Source organism: Nymphalis io, chromosome 27, assembly GCF_905147045.1.
Source record: "Nymphalis io chromosome 27, ilAglIoxx1.1, whole genome shotgun sequence".
Classification (NCBI taxonomy): Eukaryota; Metazoa; Arthropoda; class Insecta; order Lepidoptera; family Nymphalidae; genus Nymphalis; species Nymphalis io.
In genome coordinates, this window is record NC_065914.1 from 4,217,849 (window position 1) to 4,236,502 (window position 18,654).

An 18,654-nucleotide genomic window follows, 5' to 3' on the forward strand; every position below is an offset into this window, starting at 1 on the left:
GAGTTTAATTGATAGACGTAGATGAAGCTATGTGAAATATTATATGCAAAGTAAATGAAGACATCTACAAAATTTTAGTCTAAAAATTTTAAATACTGCTTTTATGAAGGGGCAATGGGACTTTTGATTGTCATGGGGAAGCACACTTTAAGAGGGAACTATATACTTTCAAATTTGAATGACATATATATATATAAAAAAAACTAAAAAAATTACCATCCGTTTCCGGGCGGAATTTCTAAAAACTTTTAAATACATGTATATCAATTTAATCAATTAACACAAATAGTAAATTTCAACCAAATCGGACTCTTATTTTTCATTTTTATATTAATGTTTCAACCCCATCTTCCGTTTGGGATTGAATTTCTAAAAACGACGAAATATGTATGTATTTATATTCAATCAGTAGCTTTAATATTAAATATCATTTTTCTTACATCAAAACTGTCCTTTTTTTTAACGCTGGAATAGTGGGGCTTGCCGGTGGCCAAAACGCCGAGTGCGCCCCGAACATCGGAATACCCACTAAAAATCCAGCGGTACCCTTTGCGTCTTAACAGGGAGCGCCACCGGATCGCATTAGCATGCTACCGTGGCATTAAAAAAAAAATTGTCCAACCCAACCCCCATTTTACCTTCTTAGGGGGTAAATTTTCAAAAAAACACTGAATAAATAAATATATATTATTTATTTATAACCAGAAGCTTGTACTTATATGAAATTGCAAATCTTCTAACTTCAAAAATGAAGGGTTTTCATACCTTATTTTAACACTTTATGGGTGTAATTTCCAGAAATCCCTCCTTTGTAGGTGTTTGCATCATAAAATGTATCAACTGCCAAATGTATCAACGCCTGTGGTTTAGGTTCTGTGTTGATGAATCAGTCAGGAAAAGTCATTATATATGTGTAGATATAACAACAAAAATACGTATGTTTTTATAACTTTTGATAGACTCAACCGATTTTGATGAAATGAAACGAAACCTCGATATACTTCATATAATAATTTAGTTATTTCAATTTGTAATTTTCAGCCGTTTCCGAGATTAGCCTGGACAAACAGACATACAGGCAGACAAAAATAAAAAAATGATTGTTTTGGTAAATCGCAAATAGCCATAAAAACATTAAAAGAGGCGGTTATTTTAAAATCACAGATAGACACTTCAATTTTATTTATATGTAATGATAATAATGTTGCTTTTACTGACTGTACTTGTATGGGTGCCAAATAAAGAAATATGATTTGTTTAGGATTGGAACATAAAAGTTAACTCAAGAGTTGTGTATTAAAAAGTTTATTAAAATAGATCTCGTAACATGCAGTCCGTTCACTTGACTCTCTTCTGCTGTCGCTGGCGATAGATGTCGTTGGCGGGCGGCGCCACGCCCAGCTCGTCGTCGTCGGAGTCCTCGCCGATTTTCCGCCGACGAACCTGACAAATACATAACAAGAGACATTATAGCGAGTGTAAACAATCAGACAATTGAGGATTGTCTGTCGGTAAGAAGACATTCTTATAAATAAGCCCCGCCCCCAAACTCTCATTCAAAAACAACTAGCAACGTACTGCACATTTCTGCGTCCCTGGTATTTATGAGCATTGAAATTTTGTAAATTTTAAATGCTTTATATGTATGAGTATTGTACATAATACATGTATCAATTAAGTTAGAATTATGTAATTGAGAATGCTTTTATGTTCATATTTTAGGATCAATTAATTATTGGTAGCTTTTACTACACGGGTATATGGTACGGGTATAAACCTAATATAGAGGCCTTGCAACTAGTTTGTAAAGCTTAATTGTCATCATGAAACAGAATCTCGTATGCCGGAGCTCAAGTATACCTTGCTGGAGACGGCGGCCAGCCCGTCGTCGTCCACGATCCAGTGCACGGAGCGCGCCAGGTCGAACAGCTTCGTGTCGCAGCCGTTCTCCGGGCTCGGGGCGGGAGCTGCGGGGGGAATTTATCCATTACTAAATATATTATATGCATATATACAAAATAGAAACCTATTGTATATTTAAATAAAAATGTAATAATATTATTAGTATTATTTTTGTCCAAAGTGTATTGTTCATGTCAAGGCCACGGTTCACTCACGTTTGTCGGGTAGCGAGATCCTGTTGAAGAGCTGCATAAGTCGATCGACGGCCACGAAGGGACCTCTGAAGCTGGAGGGAGGCGGCATCAGAGTGCACAGCAGCGCCGCACTCGACGGCAACGGGAACACACCGCCTGGAGGAGGGGGGGTGTTATAACATAAGTATTTATTTACATATTAATATAAAATTTATGCAGGCCCAAAATTAATTACAAAGGGATGCACAAATCCTGCACATCCACTTAAATATCTTCAGAGCGAACTCTTAGTTTGCGCATATTGTTACACGACACCTTATTTTTACACGACCAAAAGGAGGGTTATAAGCAATAATAAAGCTTAGTTTTATGTGGAGCTGCTGTTCGGCCATGTGTCAAGGAGAAGAGGAACGGGTATTAAGTAGAATAGCTTATTTCCGTCCTTGGGGTTCAAGCTTGCTTCATACCAAATTTTATCAAAATCGGTGGTTAAGCCTTGAAAGCTAAACAGACACAGTTATTTTGACATTTATAATTAGTAATTTTTTTTACAATATATTTTATGTATTTATTTATCATTATATATTTTAATTTCTATCATCGCGTGTTAATAATTAAGTCGTCTATCTACATGCTTTGTAATTGGAGTCTAGTTGACGGCTTTTCATATTTGGCTCCACATTTTTTTTTTTTTTTTTTTATAGAAAAGGAAGGCGGACGAGCATATGGGCCACCTGATGGTAAGTGGTCACCAACGCTCTTAGACATTGGCATTGTAAGAAATGTCAACCATCGCTTACATATCCAATGCGCCACCAACCTTGGGAACTAAGATTTTATGTCCCTTGTGCCTGTAATTACACTGGCTCACTCACCCTTCAAACCGGAACACAACAATATCAAGTATTGCTGTTTTGCGGTAGAATATCTGATGAGTGGGTGGTACCTACCCAGACGAGCTTGCACAAAGCCCTACCACCAGTAAACATACCTGGTATAGGATGTTCTCCCGGTAGGGGGTTCGATTTCGGCTTGTACGGGATCATTTGATTCGTGTCCGGTCTCGCTATATCCTTATTGGGGTCGTTGTCTCTGTTTAGAAATAAAATAAAAATATAATTAAAAAAAACACGACCCTAAACGAATGAATAAATGAATGAATCATAGCCAATGTCACTCGGAATGATGTAAGACTTTTGACGATACCTCGAATCTGTTCAGGCATTTAAAACTTATCGTTGAATACAGACTTCATAAACATACATGCAAGAACTCTTAAAACATCACACAATTTTTTTGGGCAATCGTGTAAAGAGGATTTATATTTATAATCTGTATTTATGAACAGACAAAATCCCAGCGAATGGAACGCGTCACTCACAAATCCTGACAAAAATTACTGTAATTATGTATTTAGCTTGGCTTTGCGTGTTTGGTGGAGAGCGTGTATTAGGTAAAAATAAGTATCCTATGTAATAATCGGTTCGGTGTTTGCTTAGTAATTTGTATTGTAATTTGGCGATGTGACAGTGCTTGTAAAGGCCAAATTGAATATCTACTTTGATCAGTTGAGATGATAACTTTAAAAATAAAAATAAAATTATAAATATACTTTCATCGAGTTGACTTAATAAGATTTTTATAAATACGAAATGGAAATTCTACGAAGTCAAGAGATTAATTATCCAAAAAAAAATTAAAAAAAAACCATACTTCTGTCCTAGAATAACTGCCGCAAGTTCAGGCGAGATGCCCGCCAGAGGTCCTCCCAGCGCCCACGACTTGTTCGACATAGACGCCACCTGGGTAAAGTAACGAGGAGAGAATAAGAACAGGAATTATGTATATATACATTATGATAATTTTCGCCTGCGTATTCGAGGGAGTTGTATATTTTACACCTACTAGCCCACGTGTTAGGTATAAAAAATAAAGTAACAGCCTGTGAATGTTTCACTGCTGGGCTAAGGCCTCCTCTCCTTTATGAGGAGAAGGTTTTGGAGCTTATTCTACCACGCTACTTCAATGCGGGTTAGTGGAATACACATGTGGCAGAATTTCAGTGAAATTAGACACATGCAGGTTTCCTCACAATGTTTTCCTTCACCGTCAAGCACGAGATGAATTATAAAGACAAATTAAACACATGGAAATTCAGTGGTGCTTGCCCGGGTTTGAACCCACGATCATCGGTTAAGATTCACGCGTTCTAACTACTGGACCATATAACATTTTCTATATTTTTTGTATTAAAAAAAAAGGTTTTATAATTATTATTTATCTGGTAATATTATGGATAATTTATCTTTTAATTAAATTTTAAAATACACATTTTTATCTGTTATTGTTTGTATAATTGTCTATTGATTTTGAATCATTTTCATGGCAAAAGGACCAGCTGAAAACCAGTGTGTTTCGGCACTGGTTATCACTGGTATTCAGCAATACTGACCTGGCTTCTTTCGCCTCACATTACTATTCGTGTAAATTATGACAAAAAAATTATTTTATTTGTCAAGTTATATAGTCTGTGGCAATTAAAATTTTCTTATAAAACGCACACACACCTCGGTATAACCGATGGACTTGAGTTCAGCGATGCTGCAAGGATATAGGTCGAGGAACTTGTAACGGTCGACCAGCTGAGCCGTCTCCTTACCTTCGAACTCCTTGATCTGGTGAATAAATAAAAAAAATTACATTTAGACAGAACTTTATACGAGATATTTTAAAGATAGGACAGAAACTGCGAAGGGTACATGTATATATGTAGTGTACATATATAAAAATATTATACATAGTAAAACCTTCTCCAAACGCGCTGCATCTTCTGATATAAGTTTTACGCATATTGGTTTAGTAGTTTTATGAAATCAAATAAAAATATTTTATTTAACATAGAAGTATGAGACTGTTGTATACTTATTGTTAGAAACTAGCATCGGTTGGGAAAAGAAACACCCCGACCTTAGAAGAACCGGCGAAAGAAACTCAGTTCCCGCCCGCGGCTTCGCTCCTGGGGGGGGTCGTTGATCTCGGGTTTAAGATATATATAACAATATATTTACCTTCTCGAGCACGGCTTGGCGACGTTTCTCAACCTTGACTATGCTGACCAAGTCGCCGATATTGGATTCGAACTCCAAGAATCGATTCCAGATATCCACCGAGCTCTCTGGCTTAAGACTCCCAGACGAGAGAACTCTTTCGAACAAAACTCGAGTATTATTATCCTCTGGGGAAAGGAGACATTCAAATCGTTAAAATTAGAGAGAGATAGAAAACAAAAAAAAGACAATTGTTATATATAGTAGTAGAGTTAATTTGTGTTTATAAATTAATGTTGTTCCTTGGATTGAAGGATGCGAGCTTTTGGAACTGAGCCATCTTGATTTGTTATATTATTTTAGAGATTCATGATTATTTTAGTGACCGCCACAGCGGCCAATCACAAAAGGGGTTAGCCAACTGCGAAGGCCATATTATAGTGCACCGTACCGTAACAGCCTGTGAATGTCCCACTGCTGGGCTAAAGGCCTCCTCTCCTCTTTTTGAGGAGAAGGTTTGGAGCTTATTCCACCACGCTGCTCCAATGCGGGTTGGTAGAATTCACATGTGGCAGAACTTCAGTGAAATTAGACACATGCAGGTTTCCTCACGATGTTTTCCTTCACCGTAAAGCACGAGATGAATTATAATCACAAATTAAGCACATGAAAATTCAGTGGTGCTTGCCCGGGTTTGAACCCACGATCATCGGTTAAGATTCACGCGTTCTTACCACAGGGCCATCTCGGCTTCAATATTTATTTCATTATAGTGCACAAGTGTGTGAAAATACAAATGCACTCTCTATTCCCTCACTCTCATCGTTCGATGGTATCTCATAGCACGGAGAGTGCTCTTGTGTTTGTGCACGCCACACACTTGAGCACAATATGTCCCGCGCTGGCTATGCCTTTACGGTTATGACGTCATCGTTTATTCCAACGATGCTATTAATATTTATAAACTCCCCTCTTCAATTCGATCGATTCAACCTAAATATATTTATTTTTTTAATATTAAGTTAGCCTATAATTAAAATACTATAAACGTTATAATAATAATAATATCCTGGGACATTATCCAAGCACCCATCTGATCCCAAACTAAGCAGAGCTTGTGCTATGGAAACCAGACAACTGATATACTACAGAACATGTCTGTTTGTCTGAGTCTGGATTATCTATATAACTTATATAGATAATTACACCCAGACTCAGACAAACACACATGTTCATGACCCACAACCTTCGGCTTGGAAGGCAAGTATCTACCAACCACCATATATTTTGTTACAATATTTTTATACATGCAATAAGAGAATATTTTTTCTTAATATATAACGTTCGCTTCCTATTATATATAATAAAATATATCAAGATACATAACGGACTCACCATTAAGATGTGAGAGGTAGTCTATGTAGCACAGGACATATTCGGGTATGTGCGAGAACTTCTTCAGCCCCAGCTCGAAGATACGGAACGCGATATTCTTGTCCTTGGAGCAGTAGTACTCCATCAGGGCGGCGGCCACGAACACGTGATATCGTGACCTTGGAATAAGATTACTATTAGAAGCGAAGTTAGCCAACCGCCATCCACCCACATAATGCCCAACAACTTTGGAAATTAAGATGTTATGTCCCTTGTGCCTGTAATTAAACCGGAACACGGAAATAGTACTGCTGTTTGGTGGTAGAATATACGATGAGTGTAATATCATCGAATCAATTCCTGGCGTTGACATTTTTTATGACTCTCCCTGAATCTTTAGAAATAAGTTATTAATATAAAATAAATGATTAGTTTTAATAAATATAATTAATAATTTCAATTATGACATCTCTAATTGATTTTTTAATATTTTTGACATTAATTTATAAATCTGGAAGTGCTATGTACACTTATTACTGTCATGCATATTACATAGATATTATATATACTGTTATTGCTTTTTAAGTTCATTTGTAAATGCTTTATATGTATGTTTTAAGTGTGCATATACAAATAAGTTAATTAATGAACCACCACAACAAAACATTTTTAAAATTTTGTTTATATTTTTCATTATAAAAACTTTGTGTGTGTGTCTCCTTACCTCGGGTCCTCCCTGGCCCGCTTGAACACAGTCCTGGCGGACTTGATCCCCTCGGCTCGCCTCGCGAACTTCATGTACTGCACGTAGGCGAGCGTCGGCTCCGTGTCCTCCATGTCCAAGTATCGGGTGTACACTTGGTGTACCTGCAGGAAAGCAAAATCATAAGTTTATCTACCCATAAAACTTATTGTTTTTTTAATTGCAGCCTGCAAATATCTCACTGGTAAGTGGTCAACACCAGTGGCGTAACTATACCAACTGAGGCCCGTGGCAAATTAATTTCATAGCTAACGCCATATTAAAAATACGGGGGCCCCAACGTGAGTAAGCAAAAACTTGTAAAATTTTATCGAAAAAAAAAAACAGGTCATCCGCCGCAGGTAAGAGCCCCACATCAATATTTACACCAATATTTTTAATTTTTACGAAATTTTTTGAAATTTGATAAAAATGTTAAGACACTTGAGCTCGTGGCCAGGGACCCGTCGGGTCGGGAGCTTTTTGCCAGCCCTGCCACCCTATAGTTATGCTACTGGTCAACACAACCCTTAGTCATTGGCGCCGCAAGAAATATTAACCATTCCTTAGATCATCAATGCGACTTCGACTTTGGGAACTAAGATGTTATGTCCCTTGTACCTGAAAACTGGCTCACTCACCGTTCCAACCGGAACACAACAATATTATAATGCTGTGTGGCCTTAGAATATCTAATGAGTTGGTGGTACCTACCCAGACGTACTTAAACATAGCCCTACCATCAAGTAAAAGCTATGTTATTCCACCACACTACTCCAATGTTCCCTCACGATGTTATCCATCATAAACGAGGATGTGATCAAGTTTTGAACACATAAGAAGTAGATGAAAACTCAGTTCGTTATAGACGCTTGGACATATATTTTTGTGTATATAAATATAATTTACCTTATTATAATGCAACCTGCTTTCTTCATAGTCAGCGTGCGCGAAGTGAAGTAGCGTGGAGTGCTTGAGGGGGCCGCTGGTGGCCCTCTCGTACACGGCCGCTGCCTCGTCGGAGAACAGACGCGCCGCATTCGAGTCCTTGTTTATTGAACAATAAGGGTTATAATTGAGTAAACTTATATCCCAATTTAAAATATTTTAGCTCTGTATTTTTTGTCGTTCTGTAAGTTTTATGCAAATATCTACTTCGTAAAAAAATTAACGTCATACTTATAAACGCTATAACTGCAGGCACAAGGGACATAACATCCTAGTTTCCAAGGTTTGTGGCGTATTGGAGATGTGAGAAACGGTTAATATTTCTTCAACGCCACTGTCTATGGTGGTGATCATTTAACAACAGGTGGCCCATTTGCCTACCAATAAATACCATAAAAAAAACTGTATAAAGAATCAAAAGGCATTTTTTATCTTACCCCTTTCTCCTGCAAAAGTTTAGCGGAATGGTCCAAGAACTGCGCAGCCTGGTGCCAGACGTCCGGGTGATGAGCCAGACACAGCAGACACTGCTCTATGGCGAACATCACTCTACGAGCTACGAGCGCTGTGTCTTCAGATCGGAGGGGGTTCGAACGCTCCCAGGTTATGTATTTCTTCCAAAGTTCCACCTACGATAAATCAAAATTTTATAATATACTAGCAATCGTCCCGGCTTCGCACGGGTAGCTAAGAAGAAAAATGTATTTTGGATAATATTTGCGTAAAATCCGTTCCTAGTGAGCGTCTACGTCGCGGAAGGAATAGCTGCAACAAATTTCAAGTCAATCTGGCGCATAGTTTAGGAGATATCGTGAGGAGCGGTATTTCGCTTAAATTTATAAGAGACGAAAAATCGTTTGAGCCAAAATAGTATATCTATCAAACCACGTTAAGATATATGATGCGCGCTCTAAAACTTCCTCCTTAAAAAGGGAACTTGTTCATCGTCATCAACCAACAAACCTGTTTCATCTCCTCCCTGTCTACATTAGGTGGGGTAGCGGGCATGTTCCTATTCAGACCTCGTGTGACAGTCTCCAATTCTTTGGCCACTCGTCTCGCGTTCATGTACTCTCTGGATCTTTCCATGGCCATTCGCTCAGCTAAAAATAATGGACATGTTGAAACCTACTTAAAGCTAAATAATAAAGAGTAATGAAATACTTGGTGGCAGGGCTTTGTGCAAGCCCGTCAAGGTACCAACCCTCTCATCTAATATATAAACGCTTAGTAGCAATACTTGATATTGTTGTGTTCCGATTTTAAGTGCGATTTTAACAACAGTCACAAGAGATATGACATCTTAATTCCTAAGGATGGCGACGCATTGGCGATCTAAGAAATTTTTAATAATTCTTATAGCGCCAATGTCTACTGCCAGTACCTCATATAATATTTCTTTCCTGAAATATCTCTTGTTTATTTCATTATGTAAAATAGTATATTCGTTTAGTTACCGATTATTGTGTTAATGCCCTGTTCGAAGGCTATGTAGTCCTTCCATAACGTTTCAATTCCGATGATTGGCGTTATCACCGCTCGTTGATAAACCTAAAATAAATAAATAAATATATAAAACAAATCATTATTATCAAATATTGAAACGAGAAGATTCTTTATGTAACCGCTTTTATCTACTCCTTGATTTAAACAACTTATGTACGCTAAATAAATACAATAATAATCAATATAAATACTGACATAGTTTTTAAGCTTTATAAATAACACAATGGATTTTGTATCTGTAAATAAACATTTATTATTATTATTAACTTAGAGAAGTTTTAGAGCTTATTTCACAATGTTCCATTGCGGATTGGTGGATGTATGAATACATGTGGCAGAATTTCAATGAAATACACATGCTACCATTCACCATCACGATATTTTCATTCTCCACGAGAGGAATTATAAAAAGAATTAAGCATTGCACACTAATGAAAATACAGTTGGTGGTGGATTATAATAAAATATTCTACACTCGTTTACCTTTCTAACGGCAGAAATCTTCTGATTCTCTGCGTAAGATCCGACAGCGTCCACTGATTTCAAGAAAGTGACGTAATCGTTCCATATTGGATACGCGTGAATATCTAAACCTATTTTGTCCAAAGCAAAGTCATACGCTTGCGCCATTTTCTCTCTGTAACAATTATGCTTATTTATGCAATCATATGGCAAGCGAACAGAAATCACAATATAACTTCGTATTCCTGCAAAAATTAACAATCATTCAAGAACTTGTGTCGTATCACCCACTCATCAGATATTCTACAACAAAACAGCAATACTGAGTATTGTCGTAATCCCGTTTGAAAGGTAAGTGAGCATTGGCTTTGAAGAAATTCGGAAAAATATTTTTTTTTTTTTATAAAATAGGAAGACGGACGAGCATATGGGCCACCTGATGGTAAGTGGTCACCAAACGCCCTTAGAAATTGGCATTGTAAGAAATGTCAACCATTGCTTACATAGCCAATGCGCCACCAACCTTGTGAACTAAGATTTTATGTCCCTTGTGCCTGTAATTACACTGGCTCACTCACCCTTCAAACCGGAACAGAACAATAATAAGTACTGCTGTTTTGCGGTAGAATATCTGATGAGTGGGTGGTACCTACCCAGACGAGCTTGCACAAAGCTCTACCAACAGTATTATATTGAACACATTAAGTTATTCACTGACCACCTACCAGCGCATTTATGTAAAGAAAATCATAAGACCTCATGTTTTTCAATGAAGAGCATAATGTTAAGGTACAATAAGAACCATATTTTTACTCGTGGTAGATATTTGTACATAATATCTATTGATAGTGTTATTGTGTGTGCTATTTTATAAGAAATCACTTCATTAAACACTTGTGAAATGTTGACAACCGATTTATGGTGATATACGATTTTGATGCGTGTATTCTTGAAATTTTATAATTATTACGGTCAATTTCGCATATTACTGACATTTCTGCGGTGAGTTTCGAGTTCGTTGTTACAGAATAGCTCTACAGTTGCTACGGGCGAAGGTGACTTATTCGTCTGTTTTAGTAAATGTTGTCGTGTCTATGTTTTAGAGATAAGAGGAAAGGCAAAGCATACGTACTTGTAAGTCGGTAACATGCACTTGGTCTCTTTCACGTAATTGAGGTACAGCCTCCACAGTTCAATGTTCAGGATCTTCATTAGGCATCTCTGAAACAACTGGTCAGGCACGGGGGATTATAAGAGAAGTGTATATCATCACAACAATTAAATTTCACAGGATAATTTATAATATCGTTTTTTTTTCCATTTGAACCAATAAATTTATTTTAATTTTTTTATACTGACAATCGGCTTTAATATCCCATCTTACTAAGGTCTAGGTCCTCGTATGATGACTGGCTTACATTATTCAAAGTTTGAATAAACAAGTTAACAAGTTTTTTTGGCTTATGCCAGTTACTATATTTAAGAAACGATTCGTTATCCTTACGGAGAATAGCATTATCTACAAGTCATAATTCAAAAACTACCATTGGCTTGCTGCTTACGGATCAGAACGCTATGAATCGAAGGATAAATGTGTGAAGACAGTAGACACCAACGGGTTTACTTATAAGCGTTCTTTAGCTGGAGATTAGTTAAACAATGCCGTGTCTTCCTCTTTCGTATGTCAAATCAATAATGACAGAAAGAGAGAAATCAGTGTTTAATTAAACAGCCGCTGTTTTAATAAAAAATTAGAAACGTCAATTCCACTATCGAATCGTTTTTGGAATATAGTAACCAAACTTCAGCAGAACACCCCCTCCCTCAACTGGTAACAGAATCAGTTTATTATTTTAACACAATTTCCATCCAAGCATTAAACACCCAATTGAAAAAGATAATTACATACTTTTTACTCAGGCAAACATGTTTTTAATCATTCATTATTGAAAATATGGAAATTAAAAATAAAGAAACCGAAAAAAAAATCACATTGAAAAAAAAATTTAGGTAAGTTTCATGTCTCATTATATACATTAAATGTATATAACTTTTTCTTATCAAACCAGATGGGGACTTAAATGCTCTTTTTCCCGGGGACCGGTACAGAGTATTTATTAAAACCGACTCAAGGTGTAAAAAAGTATAATCATTTGATTGATAACATTACTACAATTTATATAACATAGGATATTGTAAGGTTGTTTTGCTGTCGCTCGTGTATAATAACTGTCATTGTTTTGGTACAAATTGTTCATGCGTGAAATTAGATCTTAATTTGTAAAATGCCATATTTTGATACTTTTATAAATTGATATGCAACAATTAAGTTAATGGCCAAGTATAGCCAAATGAGAACATTATTTTCATGATGAGAAAATGAAATATATATTAAATATGTGTGCAATATTCCGTTAAGCCTTCATCTTCATACAGAAAATTTTTACTTCCAAATGTAATATCATTAAATCGCTACTTTAGAAAACACCCAAAATAATATTTATAGGTACGTTTAGACCGAATTTTTTTCGGTTGCTACATCCCCGATAAGTAGATTTTCCGAAAAAGCGACCGCACGTTGCACTCGTTTTCGCAAATAATATAAACATTTAAGCTTGGAATTACCATAAATATAAAAAAATAGAATTACTGGTGGTAGGGCTTTGTGCAAGCTCGTCTGGGAAGGTACCACCCACTCATCAGATATTCTACCGCAAAACAGCAGTACTTGATATTGTTGGGTTCCGGTTTGAAGGGTGAGTGAGCCAGTGTAATTACAGGCACAAGGGACATAAAATCTTAGTTCCCAAGGTTGGTGGCGCATTGACTATAAGCGATGGTTGACATTTCTTACAATGCCAATGTCTAAGGGCGTTTGGTGACCACTTACCATCAGGTGGCCCATATGCTCGTCCACATTCCTGTTCTATAAAAAAAAATACCAAAATAAAAATAATACGTTATAAATATATGATATATCGTAATATATTACAAATACAAATGTAATATACAAATGTCGCATGGTGCAGTACAACTGCTACTAATAATTATTATTATTAAGTGATACTGAGTGGTTCGTTATTATTGGTTACTTTTTATTTAATAATTAATATTAATCCATGATCTGATGTTCCAAATGTGACCCGGACAAATGTTATGAGATCATACAAAACCATTAGCGGTGGAATTCGCAATCCATCATATAAGTTTCATACCCGTTTATCCAAAACAAACAAAGCCACGTAAAATTGTTACCACGTTTAATATTTTGTCACATATAGCTTGCGGCCTCTAGCGGCGAAAATGGAAATAATGATGGATGTCGGTGTCGTCATTCGTTCTTGACTTGAACAATGGTGCAGGTGATTCGAGGCGTACTCTCATTCTGTAATACGGGTACCCACCGGGCACGATTATGGAGATACCTTCACCGAGTACCTGCCCGCCAAGATTGTGGTGTGTCACAGCGCGTCATACTCTTTCAGAGTACACCGTACACTCCAACGCCATGCCCGGGCTCCGAGGTTATGAAGAACCATTGGTAACGAGTGTGATAAACGAAATACTCAATAGCGAAGTGCTGGTTGACGGGGGCATCTTTCTGTGACATAGTCATTGCACTAAGGGCCGCAGAGCGAGACCGAGGAGCCAAGTCTGGGTTGAGGGTGTTCTTGTACCACCCTCGAAGAAAAGAAGGCCTGCAGAGGCGAGCCGTCCAGGCGTCACAGTTGTATGCGTAAGCTAGCAATACATAGCTGGTTTTAGTATAGTAGTGGCTATATAGCTATGTATTCTATATAGAGGGTAACTGGCTCTCGGCTAGGGCTCCCACATATTTAAAACACTTTATATATTTATTTGGAACTCTTACAAAGATTTCGATCTAAATTAAATGTTTTATCAAATTGAAGCATGAAATTTATCCTTCATTTAAAATTTAATCAAATATCCGTCGAGCTTGTCCAATAGAATACTGGGCTGACGTAGAAATATGTATACATTACGATATAGAAAATGTAAAGACATCTCCAAACATTGCGATTGCATAGCAGATATAAAGACATAAGGTTGCCAGTTGCTATTCGCAAACAAATTCTACAATCGCTTCCTTGTCGCAGTTGTTCCTTCCAAGCAGGTCTGACACAGGTATAGTAACCACCATCTTTAAGATATTGCTTATATTTCCCTTCGATATACATCGGTCTCGGCACGATAAGCCATGTGAAAATGACCAGACCAAGGTCATTTTCCAATGGCTGCCAAGTTTATTCAATGATTCAGTAAAGGTGACGACATCATTGGCAAATCGAAGGTGTGTGATGTACTCGGCGTTTACATTAGAAACCATGTATCTTGAAGACGTCTTCCAAAGCGATGGTGAAAAGTTCCCGAGATATACCACTGTGCGCAGTTGAATCACTTTCGTTTTACAATTCTGGATTTAGACATTCGTTCTAGTAAATTATAGATATCTCAACACCTTTATACATCTGTGTATCTTTAATTAATATTACATATCTGCTTCGAATCAAGCACTGCTTAAATTTCTATAGAGTCAAAGACTTTCACGTAATCCTCAAAAGCCATACATAGCGGTTGATTGTACTCGTTGATCTTCTGAACAATCTGCAGAATATTATGGGTGGTTCATGGTGCTAGAACCTGATAGAATTCTGGCTTGCTTGAGGCTTAGGGGCCGAAACTCGCCACATTGTCTAGCGAGACAATTCCTGACTACTCCTATAGCAGCATGTGTGGCGTTTGTGTTTTTGTTGCTATGTGTGTAACAACGTACTGCTACACTCTTAAAAACAGTTTACACATGTGATGGAGATATTTCGTAGTTTTTCAAGAGGCCTTGAAAATCACCAATCTTTAAAGACTGTACCGCCTCATCAATCGTCATTTTTATCCTAAGTTAAATAGAACGATTATATTGCGTTCTAGCCATGTGTCCAGGCTTTAGATATGGAACATTAATAATGGCCTCCTGACCGATTTGTTATAACGCACAAGTGTGTTCGCAAGCATTTGTGCACTATAATTTCTTACAGAATTGTCTAGTCCCTTAAAACTGACCGCTGTGGCTGAAATCGCTCAGGACAACATCATCATAGGGAACATTAACGGCCTTACCTATAAACGTTGCTTAGCTGTTATTTAGCTAAAGACTTCAAGAGAAATACGAGGCATTTTATATCATAATTGCATTTTTATTTACAGAAAAAGCTTAAGATTAATTATTTTATTTCGTCAAGATTTTTTTTTATTTAAGCTTAAAAATGGTTTCGGTGACTTCTGTATGAAAGATAGATAAAATATATGGCGTCGCAAACTTTTACGTAAATAATTTCAAGACCTTAAACACCTTAAACTCGTGCATTTGGGTAAGGGCTAGCCGTAATAGCACCTAAGAACGTAGTTGTCGTTCTTAGGTATTATTAAATTAAATACGATTATATTATATACTAAAACATTTCCGAAAAAGGGTACAAAGTTTTTTAATATTATTTTATACAGATTATAGTAATAATATTATAATTTTATTAAACCTTACCGTAAGTAAAACTGCGATACAGTTTTACTTATAATAATAATATATAAAAGGTTATAATCGATTAATTATTGATATAGGATTAAAAACTCCAACATCTAAGTCATTGGTCAAAGTCAGATTAACTAATATGACTTTAATCTGAACTCTCATTGGTCGCCTGCTACCACCAATGAGAACTCAGTTTGAAGCAAAATTAATCAATTTGTATTTTAGTTAAAAAATTATACTATAACTACTTATAATAGCATACAAAATACAGAAATATATTACATATATATAATAATTAAATGTTATACTATCAGGGATAATACATGTCGAAAGTGACCTTTAGAGGGAAATATATATTTTTAATTATTCATCAAACATTCTCTAACAATATCCTTCTAATTAACGAGTAAGTTAGGTTCTTTGTATTTCAAATTAATGTTATCAGAGATTATTCGCGCATGTGCAAGAGAAAAGACATCAGATTTTAAGTACCCTATATCTTTTTCAGCACCCCTGACTTATTGCAAAATTTTATGATCGACTGAATAGTTAAGACATGAAAACATAACAAACAAACAAACTCACTTATACATTTAAAATTTTAGTAAGGATAATGGCATTCATGACTAAGGTTTAAACTGTGGGAAAAGCTTCGTTTCCCATATTCAAAATTATTTAATATACTTTTTTTTTATTAATATTTGCCGAAAAAAGTCACCTCCAACATGTCTGAACACAGACACCCTAGCTGAAAAAAAAGATGTTATTGTATATTTGTCTTTATTTATTTCACTAATAACTATACATATAATCAGTCTTGTTTCCCCACAGATAATACCTGTTTTTTTTTTAATTATCACAGACTATTGATCAATTTACCCATCTTACTAACCTTTTCAACTTTTTCAAAATTTCTCGCCTTCATCTGTAAATAAATAAGTCTTAATAAGACATAATATTATATATATATATATTCCTATTAAACACTTTTTAAACACAAGGCTTTTCCGTGTGGCATCAGATTGCCTCAAGTGTGTCATATGCTGACACACAGCATCCCATAGCACACCCCTTAAACATACTTATATACATATAGCAGGAGTCTCATATACTCCCCTGGACAATGAGTGGACAATATGAAAATGGATATTTTAGCAACGACAAATAAAAAGGTTGCTAGACCAATAATCTTCGACTGGACATTTATCTCTAAACTACGTAACTTTTATAATAATATTTAATATTGCCAAACTGGAAGCAATGTGTGTGATTGTGTAACAATGACTTACTAAAGCTAGTCAGACTCGATAAGTAAATATTTGGCTAATTATGACAATAAAAATTTAAGCAAGTTTTAATTCATGAAATATAGTGTGTAATTAATTAGATTATTTATCAAATATTTTATACTAACCTCCTGTTCTATATAAATTTTCCAAAAACGCCCCGTAGTTGGAAATGCTGTTATAAGCTTCTCGTACATGGACCGTACTTCATTTATAGGCCTAGTTTGAGCTTCACGGATCAAGAGGGACCAGGAGTCTACATCATAAACATTCGCTTCGACTGCTCGGTGAGCGCGGATTAATCTTTCATTACCCCAGTCCTGTTACAGCATAAAAACATATTATCTTATCTATTATATATAATAATTAAATATATGACTAAAAATTAACAAAATCAGAGGCAAAATCAACTTACGATTTCAGCACTCTCGTCCGCTGTCATATCGGCGATTTACTTTTGTCAATTATACGATAGTTAACAATTCTAAAATTTTGTTATTATTAATAAATATATGAGCACTGTTATAAATAAAAATGAAGTTACAAATACATATTAATTAAATTAAAAGTTAAAGAAATAATCTAACTATTACAAACTGACGCCATGCAGTTCAACGAACACAAAAATGCAAATAAAATTGACAGTTGATGTTAACAATAACTTGACAGTTGCATAGAATATTATAAATATAATAATAGTCAAGGCAATAGACACAATAAATGTGTTCTCTAAACCTTTTTTTGGCAACGGCAAGTCGAGAGGTGTGTTACTGTTGTAATTTTATTTGTCATCTTAAATATTTTACATACCATGCGTATGTAAAATATCCTCTTCCTGTGGTAAATATTCTATTTCCAGATAAATTTTTAACCCTTTTTTTAGTCCTATGAAATTATCAATAAACTTAAATCTCATATTAAGACATACACATCTCATACAAAGACATGATAAATATTGCTAATTAAAAAAGTAGAAATCTTGACTGCCCCATAGTACTAAGTATACACTCACTGTGTGTTTATTTTCGATTATGCTGGGTTTTGAGGATAAAATACAATTTATTTCGAAGAGAGATATCTCACTTGGCCGCAACCTCTTTCCAGATAATATCTGTGGTCTCAAGTAGGGCTGTCAAGTTACTGTCATTTGTCATTATAAATTTATTTCATTTCTGTTTTACTATTGCCGCCCAGTAAATCAAAATAAACAAAAATGCTGTTCTACTCATTCTTTAAATCACTTGTAGGCAAAGATGTTGTGGTTGAGTTAAAAAACGATCTCAGTATTTGTGGGACCTTGCATTCTGTTGATCAATATTTAAATATTAAACTGTCGGATATAAGCGTCATCGACCCAGACAAATACCCTCATATGCTTTCAGTAAAAAACTGTTTCATTCGAGGTTCAGTGGTACGTTACGTACAGTTGCCTGCTGATGAAGTAGACACACAACTGCTCCAAGATGCAGCAAGGAAAGAAGCAACTGTCTCCACAAGATAGCCAACTTAACCTCAAAGTTGATACTGCGGCCGTTGGTTTTATGGACTTAAAGTGTTTGTTTATAAATTAATTGTAAGGCTTAAGGAAATAAATTTTACTAATAATATGGTCTACTTATATTCTTATCCTTACTTTTGTGATATTGTT

At 35.8% G+C, this 18,654-nt stretch overlaps 2 protein-coding genes across 2 annotated transcripts; one reads left to right on the forward strand and one right to left on the reverse strand.

Moving 5' to 3' along the window:
* Nucleotides 1–1,289: 1,289 nt before the first annotated feature.
* LOC126778819 (protein suppressor of forked) lies at nucleotides 1,290–17,627 on the reverse strand. Its single transcript, XM_050502519.1, has 18 exons — nucleotides 17,422–17,627; nucleotides 17,135–17,326; nucleotides 16,613–16,645; nucleotides 11,308–11,405; nucleotides 10,197–10,350; nucleotides 9,665–9,758; nucleotides 9,171–9,310; nucleotides 8,645–8,836; nucleotides 8,169–8,306; nucleotides 7,242–7,384; nucleotides 6,539–6,696; nucleotides 5,165–5,331; nucleotides 4,664–4,771; nucleotides 3,810–3,898; nucleotides 3,088–3,188; nucleotides 2,118–2,252; nucleotides 1,861–1,967; nucleotides 1,290–1,443 (listed from the first exon to the last, which is right to left on the reverse strand). Exons 1-18 carry the CDS (start codon nucleotides 17,446–17,448, stop codon nucleotides 1,339–1,341), a joined length of 2,181 nt encoding a protein of 726 aa, XP_050358476.1. The 5' UTR covers nucleotides 17,449–17,627; the 3' UTR covers nucleotides 1,290–1,338.
* Nucleotides 17,628–18,147: 520 nt separating this feature from the next.
* Nucleotides 18,148–18,620, forward strand: LOC126778944 (U6 snRNA-associated Sm-like protein LSm2). The gene has a single exon (XM_050502698.1). It carries the CDS (start codon nucleotides 18,220–18,222, stop codon nucleotides 18,505–18,507), a length of 288 nt encoding a protein of 95 aa, XP_050358655.1. The 5' UTR covers nucleotides 18,148–18,219; the 3' UTR covers nucleotides 18,508–18,620.
* Nucleotides 18,621–18,654: the final 34 nt, after the last annotated feature.

Bases quoted from the DNA above. Each gene is read 5' to 3' on its own strand.
- LOC126778819 (XM_050502519.1), bottom strand. From the start codon at position 17,448: ATGACAGCGGACGAGAGTGCTGAAATC. The intron at 8,837-9,170 runs GTTTGTTGGTTG...GATTTATCGTAG, and splicing joins ACAGGGAGGAGATGAAACAG to GTGGAACTTTGGAAGAAATA. The intron at 8,307-8,644 runs GTAAGATAAAAA...TCAATAAACAAG, and splicing joins AACTTTTGCAGGAGAAAGGG to GACTCGAATGCGGCGCGTCT.
- LOC126778944 (XM_050502698.1), top strand. From the start codon at position 18,220: ATGCTGTTCTACTCATTCTTTAAATCACTTGTAGGCAAAGATGTTGTG.